The sequence below is a fragment of the Macrobrachium rosenbergii genome, chromosome 2, assembly GCF_040412425.1.
Source record: "Macrobrachium rosenbergii isolate ZJJX-2024 chromosome 2, ASM4041242v1, whole genome shotgun sequence".
In the NCBI taxonomy this organism is placed as follows: Eukaryota; Metazoa; Arthropoda; class Malacostraca; order Decapoda; family Palaemonidae; genus Macrobrachium; species Macrobrachium rosenbergii.
The window spans coordinates 22,278,493-22,294,600 of NC_089742.1; the positions used below are offsets into that span (position 1 = coordinate 22,278,493).

Sequence of the window (16,108 nt, forward strand, 5' to 3'; positions counted from 1 at the left end):
AACCTCAAATAATGGAGATCCAGATTCTGATGTGAAGACAAAGAAAATTTTGTTTAAAAGACCACATCTGGCACTGTACAACAGAGTGAGATTTCAAAGTTTCAGTATAGTAGCATAAGCTTTGCATGTCATACCTGCTCCACTCTTTGCTGTTAACAGTGTATGGGTTGTCAGTGACACAAAATTTGCCATAGACATCAATATTTCAAAGTTTCATTCATTCTTAATTACTTTACTTTCATTATAAAAAATTATAAACAGAGTCAGCATTAACATACACACTATAAAAATAAAATAGCCAAATTTGGAGGAAATATGTAAGAGCAGTATACAAAATTAAGTCATAAAACTTATAAAAAAGACAAATTCTTTTCTCACAAAACACTTTCCAGAACCCAAAAACCTAATAATCTATCTTCTTTAATGCTCTTGAATAAAAAATAGCTTAAGATATAATGGTATATCATTTAAAACAATGCAAAACCAACTTACAATTTCTGGAAGATCTGTATTAGGAAATGGTATGACATCAAAGTTGGGCAATATTACAACAGAGTTAGTTTCCTCATATTCAAATCTTTTTTTGTTTGCATCTGGATTGAATCCACCTTCCATGCCAATGGCTAGACGTGCTATCTTCTTTTCAGGCTCCAGTTCTTTCTCTGGTGGGAGCTGCAACATCAAGAAAGAACAGTGATACCCATCATAATTATCAACAAGTACTTGATGAATAACATGTAAGGTTTCAATACTTAATTCTAAAATATCCTGAAATTCATAAAAGAAAAAAAAATGCTCTTCAGAAAAAATCAATGGCAAACATTAAAGAAAGACAAAAGAAAATATGATATTTTCATAATAAAACCAAGTTTCATATATACTTATCAAGCAATTACATAACTATAGTTTCTAACTCGTGCGGCAGCCCTTATTTAAAAAATTGCAGTAGCACTTCAATAGTTTAGTGTAGGTGATAAGTCCCGCCCACTATCAAGAGTATTGGAAACGATTTAGCAGAAAACCTCATTCTGTTTGTGCCATTATGTCTATGAGAGGGGGGGAGGGCAGGCTACAATTCTGTAATTACTTAGTAAGTATATATGAAACTTAATTTTATTATGAAAGTATCATTTTTGTATAAGCAACTTACCAAGTAATTACATAGCTGAATCCCACATTAAATGGGGGTGGGATACATGGACATATTCAATTCCGAAACATTAAGGCATGGTAATGACTCTGAAGTAGAAAAACTGCTAGCATTGAAACAATGTATGTTGTTTCCTAAGTGGTAAGAGAGCTACTACAGGTGAATACTGCCTCTGGTTGGTGCTAATCTTAACCTGTAGTGGCGTGGTGGTGAAGCCATGGGGTGCCTCTACTTTAGTGGGAGCTTTGCAGCGAAGGATAGGACCGATGGCTAGCAGAGCATATACAAATGCCCTTGCCCTGGCCAGAGTACCAACATAAAAAACAACTAGACAACACTGTCACCTACACTGAAAACACCACAACCCATCCAATGAGACTGGTGGGTACTCCAGGTACACTGTACCTCGTGGCTCCCAAAAATTTGGCACCCTACTTTCAGGTGACAAGATAGTAAGAGAAAAAGAGAGATTCCTATGCTTCCTTCCCCAATACCATGCCAGCCATGCCAGCCACTGAAAATGGCCCCAAGGTACTGCAATTTTCAAACACTATTACAACTTCTTTCAAGTAGTGAGACGCGAAGATCAATTCGCACTTCCAGTACGCCAACTGCAGAATGGAAGTCAGGGACATATTGTGCCTGAAAGCTAATAAGGTAGAGACTGCCCTGACATCATGAGTTTTCACTTTAAAAATAGGCAAAATGTCCTCCTGAATCTGAGAGTGCACTTCAGAAATTGTCTGACGAAAAAGGACAATGTGTTCTTAGTCAGAGGGCGAGATGGGTTCTTGACAGAGCACCAGAGGTTACTGGATGGTCTTCTGAGTTTCTCGGTCCTGCTCAGGTAATACCTTAAAGCCCTAGCAGGACGCAAAACTCTCCTTCTTCCTCAGAGCCAAGGTATCTGTTAAGGTCTCAATGAAGAAAGAACGGGGCCAGGGCTTGGAAGGGTCCTCGTTCTTGGCTAAAATCCAAAGATAAAGTAGCAAACTGCATCTCCTTGTGAAAAAACTTACCCTTTATCGATGGCTTGGATCTCACTAATATGTTAGCATTAGCCAAGGCCACCAGGAAGAGAGTCGTCTGAGTAAGGTTTTTCCAAGAAGAGGAATGAAGGGGTTCAAAAGAGGGACTTGTCAGTCTCTCAACACTACGTCCAGGTTCAAGGAGACCGGGTTTTCCTTTCTTTGCGTAGACGTATCAAAGGACCTGACGAGGTCGTTAAGATCTGGGATTGATGCCAGATTCAGAACACCTGTGTTTAAACACTGAGCTAAACACAGCTCAACACCCCTTAATGGTAGAGGATGAGAGATTCCTAGATCTCCTCAGATAAAGAAGGAAATCCACAATTTGGGTCACAGATGTCTCAGAAGGAGAGACGTTGAGTCTGAGACACCTGCTTCAGAAAATCGCCCACTTAGCCCGGAAGACGTGGCTAGGATATCTACGCCTGCATCTTGCAATCGCCTCTGCAGTGCATCTTGAAAAACCCTTACGCTCTGACAAGCTTCCAGACAGTCTGAAGCCCGTCAGGGCAAGAGTAGAAAACCCTTTGGCATCTCTTGAAAGTGAAGTTGTCTGAGTAGACACGCTTTTTAGGGGAAGGAGTCTCGGAAAGTCCCCTGCAACTGTAGCAGGTCCTGGAACCATTCTTTCATAGGCCAAAATGGGGCTACGAGTCATTGTAACGTTGCAATGAGCCCAAGACTTGTTCAGTGCTTCCCTGACCATGTTGAAGGGCAGAGAAGAGTAGTGGTCCAAGTTGGACCAATCTTGGAACACAACATCTGTTGCCCATGCTAAAGGGTCCAGGGCCTGAGAACAAAAGAGAGGACAGCAATGGTTCCTTGAGGTGGTAAACAGGTCAAGTGTCTGCCAGTCCCATAGTATCGCAGATTCCGATAGACCAGGGGATCCAAGGTGGGAAGGACCCACTTTTCGACGGCTCAGTTCATCTGTCAGAATATTTAATTTGCCCTGAATAGCAACTAGACTCACTCGATTTGATCTGTCCACAGTAGAAGGTCTCTTGCTGTCTGGCAGAGGGAAAATGAGTGAGTGTCGCCTTGCTTTCGTATGTACGTTAGGGCTGTGGTATTGTCTGAATGGACTACCACAGTCTTGTTGTGAACTAGGGTCGAGGAGCACTGAAGCCCTAAGTGAATTGCTTTTGGCTCTCTGGCATTGATGTGAACTTCTGTTCCCAGTTGGTCCTGAGGAAGAATGCAAAAGTCTCCTAAGAAGTTTGCCTAACTTGACGAACATCTTGATGGATGATTGAGTCCCCAGTAAGGTCATCCACTGATGGGCCAAGCAAGACGAAGGGGCCAGAATTCTACTTGTGGACCGTCTAAAGGCGGCTGGCGATTCTCTTGGCACACAGAAATGCCTGAAAAATCTGAGAGTTGAGACTCATCCCCAAATAGAGGAATTCCTGCGACAGGGCCAACTGGGACTTCTGAAGGTGGATGATAATTCCCAGTTCTTGAGAGAGATGATGTTCAAGTCCTTTGTGCACTTTTCCCTTGAAGGGGATCGAAGAGGCAAGTCATCCAGACATAGACTGATGTTAACGCCTATTAAATGAAGTCATTTTGCTAGAGGAGCGAGGACTGAGTCAATACTTAAGGGGCCGTAGAGAGGCTGAAGCAAAGAGCCTGAAACTGGAAGATTTAGCTGGTGCTGGGTGCTTGGGAGCTGGCGTTGGGCGCTCCAAGAGGAGACCCTGATGTGGGGCGACTGAGAGTGTCCTGGAAGACGAACTTAGATACTTCCTGTAGTCCAGATGGATGGAGAAGTGGAAGCACTCATCCTGCATATCCAAGGCAGGGCGATTGGATGAAAGGACTGACTCGTTTGTCTCCATCTGAACTTCGTCTGCTGGACGAGATACTAAGGGTGCTTACATTGAGGACTAGTCTCCAAACCCCAATGATTTGGGGACCACAAAGAGATGATTGTAAAATCCCTCCATGTCGGTGTTCTGAACCTTCTCTATGGGTCTTTTCTGTATGAGGGAAGAGACTTCCTCCAAAGGGCCATGTCTCTTGAAGCCTGCTGAGTATGCTGTCAATTCTATGGGAGAAATGACCAATGGTGGGGTTTCCAAGAATGGAATGAGGTAGCCCTCCTTCAGAACCTTGACAATCCAGGGCTCTGCTCCTCTCATCAGCCACGGCTGGCTCCTACTGGTACATGGAGGACTTCTGATTCACTTTTTCTCACTGACTTGGCAGAAGTCTTTCTCGTGCTTCTGGATGTAAAATGGACCATTGGATGGGCGCTGAAAGACATTCTAGTTTTCCCTCCACGAAAGGGATGTTGCTGGAGGGGGGGGGAGGAGGAGGGGAAGATGGTCCTGGATTGAAGAGAGTGAGACGATTCCTTGGGATGCCTTGAAGACTGGGTCAGCAAGTACTGAGTTGTCTTTTCCTGCAGATCTGTGGCTATTCCTTCACGTATCTTGAGAGAAGACACGATTCTTGTCCAGTGGTGAGAACATCAGAGCTGACTTTTGCATCTGGGTAGCCCCCTTGGATGTGAAGGAGCACCAGAGCTCTCATTTCTTGAGTACCCCAAAGGTAACGAGAACAGAAAGCTCAAGCGGGCCATCTCCCAAAGAAGAGCTTCCCCAGTCAAGTATGAAAAGTACCTCCTGCGACTTAGTCCAGAAGGAGGAAAAGCGAAAGACGCTCTACCCTGATTTCTTTTGGCGGAAAGCTAATCTTCCACTTCTTTAACTGACGTCTAGATGAAGAGGAAAGAACCATCTTGGGGAGACACGCATTGTCATCCATCTGGTTCCTCATTAAGAAAGTTGAAGCTGGTGAAGACAGGGCAGCTAGGATGAAAAAAAAAAAAAAAAAAAAAAAAAAAAAAAAAAAAAAGGAAAGTTTGCTATCAAATATCTCAATAAGGCAGCAGATGCTGAAGGAGCCACAGGTTTTTTTTCAACCTCTTCTTCCCATGAAATTGGAGACAGGTTGTCATCCTGAACAGGCTTTGGAGGGGAGGGGCTTTTAGTGCAGCAGATAATTGCATATTTCATAAGAATCGTTCAGATAGTGAAACAAGCATGAAATTTTGCACAAGTGCTCTTTAAAGTTCCCTCTATCAGAAAAGGGCGCTGGCCACGCAAAAATTTAAAAAATTTAAGATGGCGGCCAAATTCCAAGATGGCGGCCAGTATCGACAGATTTTGGCTAATTTTTTCACTAGAATGGCATGTATTTGCTTCTAGCAATATGGTAAAGCTCTTCCATACTATTTCTTGTGAATATTATGTTTCTGTAGCTTCCCAGTACAGTTTACCTTTAAATATGGGGGCTATATGGCTGCCAAGAAAAGGTAGAAACAATAATTATAATGAGAAATAATGCCCGTTCAACAATTATCGTTTTAAGCATGGATCTTGGTTTCTGTGGTTTTAGATCCTAATGAGGCCATCTCTTTCGAATAACTCATCAATTTTGAAGGAAAATTAATAAATGTAAAAGAGTGTATGTCTGCACACAACCAGGGCACACTGGTGACATCACTGCTGTGTAACTCAGCATGGGGTTCAGTGCCAGCTAATCCAGCTTTACTAATCCTGTAGTCTTAGACTAGTAGTTGTAGTATAGTTTAGTTTAGTGTCCCAAATGCTTTCTAACAGCCCCAGACCAGCTATAGTTAGATAGCCGCACCTGAATAGACAGGATGTGCCAGCGGGAGAGCCGAGCTAATGGGGTATGGGGCTGTACATGATGGTTCATGTACTTACCCGGATGGTGTACAGATCACACGGGACTTAAATGGCACTGGATGAATGATCGGGCTAGGTGTAGGGAGACCGAACCTAGTTGAATCCCATACAGGAATGTGTGCTTTGTTTAAGGTGGTAAAAGGATAACCCTCGGCCTTAATCAAAAGTGAAATCATGGCAGAATGTGATGCCAATCCAATATTGAGCAGTAGAAAAACAAACTGGAGTTTGTGTTGTCTTTGTCAGAAGGACAAAAGAGGTGAGCACTTGACATCACCTCCAAGTCATCATGTCCTAGACCATGATGGGTACACAATGCTGGCAAGGAACATTCCCATGTTCAGTGAAATTAATGAAATGCCACTGATAATGGATCCAGCAAGGCTGGATGAAGGTGATGGCATAGAGGCCACTCTCAGGAAAAATGCAGCAAAATACCATGTGAACTGTCGCTTGTTGTTTAACAACACTAAACTGGACCGTGCAAGAAAGCGACAATCCAATGACCAGACCAGCAACACTGAGACTAGTCGTGCAAAACTGCGCCGAACCAGTCATGACAATGAAGTTTGCATTTTCTGTGAGAAAGTGGCACCTGCATCTGATCTCAGACAGGCTAGTACTAAGGGCCTTGACTTGAAATTGCATGAATGTGCAGAGATACTTAGTGATGGCAAGCTCCTTGCTAAGTTGACTGGTGGGGGATGTCATTGCACAGGAGTTTAAGTATCACCATGCCTGTCTTTGTGCCCTCTACAACAGAAAAAGGTCCTACCTGAGGAGCCTTGAGAAAGACCAAGGTAGCACTGAGTCAGAATCAGATGTGTATCCACTAGTTCTGTCAGAACTGATGACATACATTGTTGAAAACAACCTTTGTTCAGATGATCCAGTCACATTTCGGCTGGCAGATATTTGCCACCTCTACCAACAACGTCTGGAACAATTAGGTGTAGAGTCACCAAGTGTAAATTCCACGAGACTCAAAGACAAACTTCTGGCAGAAATTCCAGAACTTGAGGCTCATAAATCTGGCAGAGATGTATTACTTGCATTTCAAAAGGATGTGGGAAAAGCACTTGCTCAATCATCTGATCTTTCAGAGGCAGTTATCATTGCTAAAGCAGCAAATATTCTCAGAAAGTCTATACTTGATCATCAGTCACGGTTTGATGGCACATTTTCTGAGGCTTGTGTACGAAATTCTGTGCCTCTCTCCTGCTCCAGTTTGTAGGGATGGTTGAGCATGGGGCTGACATCAAGTCACAGTTACGATTTGGAGCATCAAAGTCAGACCAGGCCATTGCACAGCTCATGCAGTTCAACTGCTACTCCCGATACAAAGAGGGAGCAACAACTCATAGACACTCCAAAGACAGAGAAACACCATTCCCAGTCTACATGGGACTCTCAGTCTATGCCAAAACCAGGAAGAGAAACCTGGTTGAAATGCTACATCAGTATGGCCTCAGTATCTCTTATGACAGAGTACTGGAGGTCTCTGCACAGTTAGGAGATGCCACAGTAAGCAAATATGTGGAGGAGGGTGTGGTCTGTCCCCAGTACTGCGAAAAGGGTTGTTCACCACTGCAGTGATGGACAACATCGACCACAACCCATCTGCAACTACTGCCACTACCTCCTTCCATGGAACTAGCATCTCCATATTTCAGCACCCCACCAAGGAGAACACTGGACAGGAAAGACAGCAACTAAAGTTTGCACCTGAGAAAGTGAGGTCGGTGCCTGAATTGCCGGACACATTCACAAACATCTCACCAGCTTCCTTTCAAACAAAGAACCCTGTGCCACCAAACACTGCAATACCAAAGCCACCCACAGATATCTTGGGGCCACAGCTTGCACTGGAGTATCAGTGGCTAGACAAGGTCATAGTCACCCAGGAAATAGATGATGCAGTGAATCTGACGTGGTCAGCTCATCACGCTTCAATGAAGAGAAGCCCAGAATTTGAAGTAACCATAACTTCATTGCTTCCTCTCCTGCGTGATCAGGCTCATTCTGTTGCTACGATCAAACACGTGATGCAGAAAGTGCAGGATGTCACTGATTTTCTGAACCCTGGCCAGATACCCATAATCACAGCTGATCAGCCAATCTATGCCGTAGCAAAGCAGGTGCAGTGGCAGTGGCCTGATCAGTATGGCGAACAACAAGTATCTGGTAATGTTTGGTGGTCTGCACATTGAGATGGCAGCAATGACATCTCTTGGTACTCTTCTTCATGGCAGTGGTTGGACAGGAGCTCTGGTGGAGGCAGGAGTTGCTTCATCTGGAACTGCAGAATCCTTCCTGTCAGCTGCAAGTGTAACCAGGACACGGCAGATGCACCAGGTTACAGCCTCTAGTTTGTACAAACTCCTGAGGACAGCATACACTGACTACTGTGCTGAGAAAGCAAACAACAATGAGCAGGCATTAGAGTTTGAGGAGTGGTGTGACCTTCGAAGACAGCAGAGTCCACAGTTCCACTTCTGGCACATGGTGTTGTCTATGGAACTTGTGATATTCCTACTGATCAGGTCCTTCCGTGAGGCCAATTTTGTCCTCTACTGCCAGGCATTGCATGAGCTGATACCCTACTTCTTTTCCAACAATAATACAAACTATGCTCGTTGGCTGCCTATTCACCTCAGGGACATACTTACCCTAGAGAGTTCACACCCAGAGTTGCACAAGGAGTTCAAGGCTGGCAACTTTGTTGTGCACAAGACCAGTCGCCAGTTCTCAGCAATGGCTCTTGACCAAGCTCATGAGCAGACCAATGCCTTTATAAAGGCTGATGGCGGAGCCATTGGGCTGACTGAAGATCCGTCAGCACTCAGAAGATGGATGGTGGCTGGCCCAGAGATCATCCGCTTGGTGTCTGCATACGAAACAGAGGTTCAAAGTAAGGAGTCTAATGAGCAGACAACACACCATGAACAAACACCTCATGCGCAGAAGACATTCTTGGAGAGAGTCAGCAAGCTGTCATTGGCTTTGCAACACTTGGGAAGTCCTTTTCAGGAAGAGAGCCAGGATCTGTATTCCATTGACAACAAAGACATTGCCCACCCCAGCTCAGCAGAACTTCTACAGACACACCTTGACAGAGGCCGCACTAAATTTCAGAAGTTTTCAGACTCTTTGGCAAACAATGCAGTCTCCTTCTATGAGCCGATAAAGAAGAACAGAACTGACTTCTTCAGGCAAGAAGCTGCTCCTGTAGAACAGTCAAAGCAGAAACTTCTGAAGGAGGATTGCCAGCTTTTCTCAAAGCTATTTATATCCTGTCAGAGCCGTGAATGTGATCTGCAGGAATTCTTCCAGCACGAGAATCAAACATTCCCAGCTTCCCTTAGTGAGGGTGGTAGGCTGTACACATGTCAGAAGTCTCAGCTGACCTCGGTCCTGAGAGTCATGTTACACTAGAAGACAAAGAACCAAAGACTGATGTCCTCATTGTAGATGGATCAGCTTTGGTCCATGCCTTGCCACCAAAGAAAGGAAAGACCTTTGAGGGCTATGCACTTTGCGACTTCTTGCCTGTGATACAATCCTATAGCAGCAAGTACACATCATCACATCTTGTATTTGATGTATACAATACATCCAGCCTCAAAGCTGAGACCAGGCTCCAACGTGGTCAAGGAGGAAGGCGCAAGGTGACAGACAAGAACACAATTCCATCCAACTGGCGCAATTTCCTAAGACACGATGCCAACAAGACAGAGTTGTTCCAGTTCCTGGCAGACAAAGTTGCCCAGATGTCTGCCACAAATGTTGTCATTGCCACGAAAGGGTCTGCTGTCCTCAGCACTCATGAGGCTAGTCTTCAGGGACTGGAAAAGTGCTCTCATGAGGAAGCTGACACCCGCATCTTTCTCCATGCCAAATATGCCACAGAACATGGAGCCAAGACCATCACGGTTAAAGCAAATGACACAGATGTTCTTGTCGTTGCAGTCAGTGCTTTCTCCACTCTCCACAATCTAGGGCTAGAGAAGCTATGGGTGGCATTTGGCCAAGGCCAGAGCCTGCGCTGGATTGCTGTGCATGACCTGTGCAACTCTCTGGGCCAGGAGAAGGTGAATGGCATGCTCTTCTTCCATGCGTTCACAGGCTGTGATACAGTGTCAGCCTTCCGGAGCAAGGGCAAGAAGACCGCCTGGCAGACATGGAACATCTTTCCAGAGGCCTCCACTGTGTTCTCCAAACTGAGTCACTACCCTCTCAGAGTGGAAGAGAGTGACCTGAAGGTCCTGGAGAGGTTTGTCATACTTATGTATGAAAGATCCAGCACTGCTGGCACTGTGGATGAGGCTAGACTTGATATGTTTGCCAGAAAACAAAGGGCATATGAGGCCATTCCACCAACCAGGGAGCTCTCCTCCAACACACCAAGCGTGCTGCGTACCAGGCTGGTTGTGTGTGGGGGCAGGCCACCCAGTGTCAGCCACAGCCAGAGAACCCTGCTGAGTGGGGATGGCAAAAGTCTGGTGAAGCATGGCAAGTCATCTGGACAACCAACTCGCCCTTAGCCAAGAGTTGCCAACAGCTTACCAAATGTGGATGCAAAGCAGGCTGTCGGGAAAGGTGCAAGTGCTACAAGCTGGGTCTTCCTGCACAGCTCTGTGCACTTGCAAATGTGAAGTCTAGATAAATATTGCCCTCTCTTCAGTAGATAATCTAGCTTGAGCATCCAACGTGTCATGCTATGCCTACCTTCTTATCCTCGAATTTTTCAAAGGTGTAGGTTGAGAGACCTATACATAGATTGGTTGCGTTTAGTCCGTATTTCTCTTCTTTTCTTTTATGGTTACAGTCTTAGACACAATGTTGTATGTGACCATACCATTACTATTTCAGTTGAAAATAGCATATTAGTTAAACTGTCTGATTACATGAATATACCATTAAATAAAAACAGTTGGTCTCTATGTCTGCTAGCGCTGTGGATAAAAAAAACTTTTATGGCAACCATTTTGTACGCCATCTTGGTTACAATTCATTTAGTAAGGGTTTTCAATAAAATGTGTGGTATGGAACATTTTTATAACCTAAAAGTCGAGGTTTAAAAAAAAAAAAAAAACTGGCATATTCCATCCAATAGATGCTCCCAAACCAGTGAATCTCAACATAGATGGCGGCCATTTTGAAAAATAGCCGCCATCTTGGATTTTCAGGTGGCCAGCGCCCTTTTCTAAGAGAGCGTAGTCTTAGGAATGTTTGTGCCAAATTTCATGCTTGTTTCACTATCTGAACGATTTTTACAGCAATCTGCTGCACTATTCCTTCAGAAGGTCCATATTTGCACCAAATGACGTTTAATCGGAACCAGAGCAGGATCAACTGGGTCCACAGACAAAGGAGATAAAGCAGAAGGTCTGGTTGGAGGGGGCAAAGGAGTCTCTGGGAAGACGAAGCAGATGATGCATGCCTGGGTGCGGGCGCTCATGAGTGGACGCTATACGTTTGTGAGCGGGCGCTGGGTGCTCAGGAGCTGGTGCCATGTGCTCGGTAGCTTGCGCTGGGTGCTTGAAAAGCAGCACGGAACATCTGGAAGTCGGGCACTTGGGAGCCAGGTGTGGGGGCTTGTGGACAAGAGTTGAGTGGATAGGTGAGCGTTCTCCGAACTGTCTAAAGTGGACAGGTGTGGGCACTCGTGGACTGAAGCAGACAAATAAGGGTCCAGTGAGTAACTGCATGAAGGCCTGGGATTGCAAAGAGAATGCTTGTACTTCTTAACAGGAACTGGACTCCCCATCAGGTCGGGACTCTGACCGAGGCTTGCAGAAGGGTGCTTAAAAGGTCGGGCAGAATTCAGGTAACATGTATGGCGCTTCCTGTCCATGACGCTATCGTCTGACGATCTTGAGGACAAGCCATGCACATCCCTGGACAAGCCTTTCCAACGGCTATCTACAGACACCTGGGACTGTACAACAGGTGCAGTTAAGGGGGGGCAACTACCGGTGGGCAAACGTCCTCGGCATTCCTTGGACTTTCGGTACGTCTTCTCCCAAGGTTGGGGGAGCAGGAGAGTGACCTCGGTCTAGGAGAACCAACGGGATGAGTAGCCACCTCCTCCACTTGCACAACAATATCACCTGTCACTTTGCTGTAAGTGGTGCCGTCTGAATACATTTTCCCATAAATGCAGTCAGTGATGCACCTAACTCCGCCACTGTATTCACTAGTAAGATAATTTTCTTGTGAAACCTAGACTCTAGACTGGCAATGGCATCGGGTTCGGAAGCGAGGGATCCAGGCACGGGAATAGGTGGATTAAAAGTACAAGGGCTAGTAGCAGGAGAAAAAATAGGAATAGGAGAAGAAGGAACAGCAGAGCTATCTTGTAACCTAAGCTAGGGTTGAATACTAGGGTAAGGGAAGCTTGTTTCTAGACTCTAGAGGCCATTTTCCTTTTTCTATCCCTCTCTAACTTGTCCAGTTGAGATCAAGTACCTTCTACTCTTGTTAATCATTACATTTAGCACAAGTTTTCTCACTACTATATTTCTGCCCACTACATTTACTAAATATTATGTGAGAATCAAATGAAGATATGATTAATCTGGTTTGCAACTTTCGTTACAATAGCGAAACCAGGTGAACTTGAATCAGACATAACAATAACCAAAGAACTAGACACAATGATCCTGAAAGCTATTACAGCTTGAAGGCTAATCAAATAAGCGATAATACTTCACCAAAATCCAGCCATAACAACTGAAAATCAGTATACAAAAGCTGCAGCAAACCCCGATGTTGGTCGAGAGCTGGCAGAAACAGATGAGGTTTTCTGCTAAGTCGTTTCAGTACTCCCATTAGTGGGTGGGGCTTGTTACCTACACTAAACTATCGAAGTGCTACCATGATTTTCTAAATAAAGGCTGCTGCCCGAGTTATAAACTATAGCTATGTAATTACTTGGTAAGTTTTTTATATGAAAATTTAATTTTCGTGACATACAAAATCTTAACATATTTCTTTGTCCCAAAGCATATAGACACTTTATTTCACTTGGATAGACTAAGATCTGATTTAATGACAGAAAAAAGCAAAGCAGTATTTGTTGTACGCTCCTCTCAATGGCCACTGCTTCGATCGTCAAGCTAAGGTTTTGTGATACAAGGAAGGTGTACTTGAGGCAGGTTACTAAAAGGTGCCATTCCCGTCAAAGTTTACTGACGTTAAGTCATATATAGAAAGACAAACTAATCTTGGTAAATAAGTACCTCGTAATACAAACAATGTTGAAAAATTTTAATACCAAATAATACTGCACAAATTACAAGTTAACACTGAATAATGATAAAAAATGTAGATTCAACATTCGTATACTGATCAAGTCCTAGCTTGCATGCCAAAAAGTCTTACTGTTTTACTCGAGACCCAGAGATGTTTTCCAATTTAAATAAAATGAAGAAGGGTCTTCAAGATAAATATATATGAAGTCTTTGTCAAAGTCAAAAACCTATTTAAGCTCCATTTAAGTTTAATCAAACCATAAAGTCTGCTACTTTTGCTCAAGACCTACCTGCCTACCAGCCATAAAAGAGCCCTTCAAGAATGTACAAGTTGTTAATCCTTCAAATAAAATGTGACAAATGCTGATTCACAGCAATTCCATCAACCTGCATTAACAACCTGAGCACGAGATATACATATAAAAAAAAACAGTCATGGAACCACCACCTCTGTAAGCATACTTCTGCTCTATGACTAACTTGTAGGCCCAAGATAGATAAACAGAAACTAAAACAGGCAGGCTTGCAATGCCTTATAAACTTGAGATATAGATGTGTGTTTCTGGCTCCTTGAGACTTCAGGATCTGTCTGCTATTGTGCAGTACTACCGGCTAATTGCTTGTTTTATTTTTAAAGGGACTCAAATCTCTGGGATAACTTCTCGTGCAAGAAATGAGCTAATTAAACAAAATACAAGTCATAAGTAGGATGAATTTGAACCAATATGAAAACCAAACACACTAATATTTCAAAATACATAAGTGCACTGTTGTATATATTAACAATGAAAACTGCAAATACAAATCAAACCAACACAAAATTCCATATACTGATTTTGAAGTAACAGAAATAAAAATGGAGTACGTGAAAATGAATAAAGTAATAAGTAGCATACTAATAAACACACTTGCTGGATAACAGTTAGCCTAATTAAAAATGGAAAACTTCCAGCTTGTGAAACAATACTTCCCTAAGACAGCAAGATCTTACCCGTCACGACTGCTTTACTCAAACTTAATCAAGGATTCAGAACACTGTCTGTCAACCCAAAAGTGGGTATAACAGCAGTCTTAACAGTACAGTAAGTAAGTTTGTAAATCACATGAAAACAAATTTATATACAGTAATAAGTAATGATACCAAAACTTCCGAATTTTTCATTACAACTGTACTGTGCAGTGGTGTATAGCGACTAAGCTGAACAGTCACAAGAAAAACTAGAATGGTCTAAAATTGATATCTGTAGTGCTCTATCTTAGACATTTTTAATATTCAACTGGTCAATAAGAATAAAAAAAATTGGTTAAACTGAAAGAATTTACAGCAATAAGTCTAGCATATCAAAATATGAACACAACTTACAAACTTCTTTATCCTTTTCTGATGCAAGAAGACACAGTTTCCTGTCTTCTCAGAGTATTTCACTACATATTCCTTGCTCCATCCTCTAAATGTGTTGAGGCAAATATACAGGCCAGTTTCACTTTCCTGCAATTACACAAATAAGTGGTGTCCACAAATGTGATATACATATAAATACAGTAATCTATCATGAAAATCACTATTAGACTACTATGTATAATACAAGACCAAAGTTATACACTAAAGCTATCATAAATTTTTCAGTTTTGGCTAAATATAAATAAACTATTCACATTCTACAAAAAATTATCAACAGAATGCAAAAATAAATTATCACTACAAATGAAGGGGAATTAAGCACCCAAAACTCTAATTTTTTCAACACCTTACACAAGCCAGAATGTTGCTTAGCAATGCAAAATTCTATTAGTATGAGTTTTCAGAATAACTGTACACAACAGAGCATCATACTATATGCAAAGAAATCATTATTATAGCACCTTCAACTGCATATACCAAAGTGACAGTCATACTGCTTACACGTTCCTTTGTTACTTACTGAGATTTCTTGGCATAGCCTAAGTAAGAATTTTGTTTAAAATTACATTTTAAGATATTATTACCTCAGACAAGGTAGGATCAATATTGAATTGTGAATGATTTATACATTCATACATCCAGGAGCAGTGATTTCAGTGTACAGTGAAGGCCAAGGTTTTTGCTTTCAGATTTTGTAAGAAGAATATTTGCCAAATAATAATAAAAAGAATAACATTAAAAATGCAGATATTTTTATCATAGAGCCTGAACAGGTGATTACTGCTAATGACTTATAAATAAGGAATTTCATCATGCAGAAGCATGTGGTGTACCATGTGAAGAGCAGGCAGTTTTGTGAAGACTATACTCAGCTGCAAATCTAAAATGGAAAATGATGATGAAGAGACGATGATGCTGACTAATTTGCCTTGAATGATGTGGCAAGTTCTGATGCCTTTGGTACTGAATGACAGATAAAACTGCACAGTATATCAGAAATTGAATGTTGTCACCTTTGGGAAAAACTGTTAGTCATCACTGACAGTACATAGTTTCTGTAGTAAGGGAATCCTTGGAAGATTAGTTATTTCTAGGAAGAGCAAGGAAAAGTTACTGGCTGGAAAATAAAAACAATAGGTGTTGCATTGCAACCAAACATGCAAGAACCCTACAAAAATAAAATACAAGACAATATTGCCCTGTTAACATTTAGGACCAGTGTGCAAACTTTGGTTAAGACGAATTTCTGCATTTCAATTTTGGGATTTGTGGTGAAGTATGTCAGGCTAGGATAGGGACTAGACCCCTGCCAGGTAAAGACCTGGTGTCCTAGGTTAGATTACGTTATAAAATGTAAAGATATGTTGCATGCCTTTACTGTAACTTACTCTACGGCTTACAGCCCTTAGGTCGAGTTAGATAAGGATAGGTTTGGTTAGAATGCATCACAGTTACTGACCTTGCAACACAATTGTTCTTGATAATGTGTTTTGTGATTGATACTAGCTCAATACATAAAGCATGTATTTTTTCAATTGTTTATCTTCTGG

At 42.6% G+C, this 16,108-nt stretch overlaps 1 protein-coding gene across 2 annotated transcripts in view; it reads right to left on the reverse strand.

Annotated features, from left to right (window-relative positions):
• Positions 1 to 16,108, reverse strand: part of Usp5 (ubiquitin specific protease 5) — a 50,792-nt gene that overhangs the window by 32,150 nt on the left and 2,534 nt on the right. For both annotated transcript variants that reach the window (XM_067113046.1, XM_067113051.1), the window contains exons 2-3: positions 14,520 to 14,645; positions 493 to 672 (exon numbers count right to left, since the gene is read on the reverse strand). In XM_067113046.1, the coding sequence (XP_066969147.1) occupies positions 493 to 672; positions 14,520 to 14,645 (306 nt within the window). The remainder of the gene's footprint in view (positions 1 to 492; positions 673 to 14,519; positions 14,646 to 16,108) is intronic.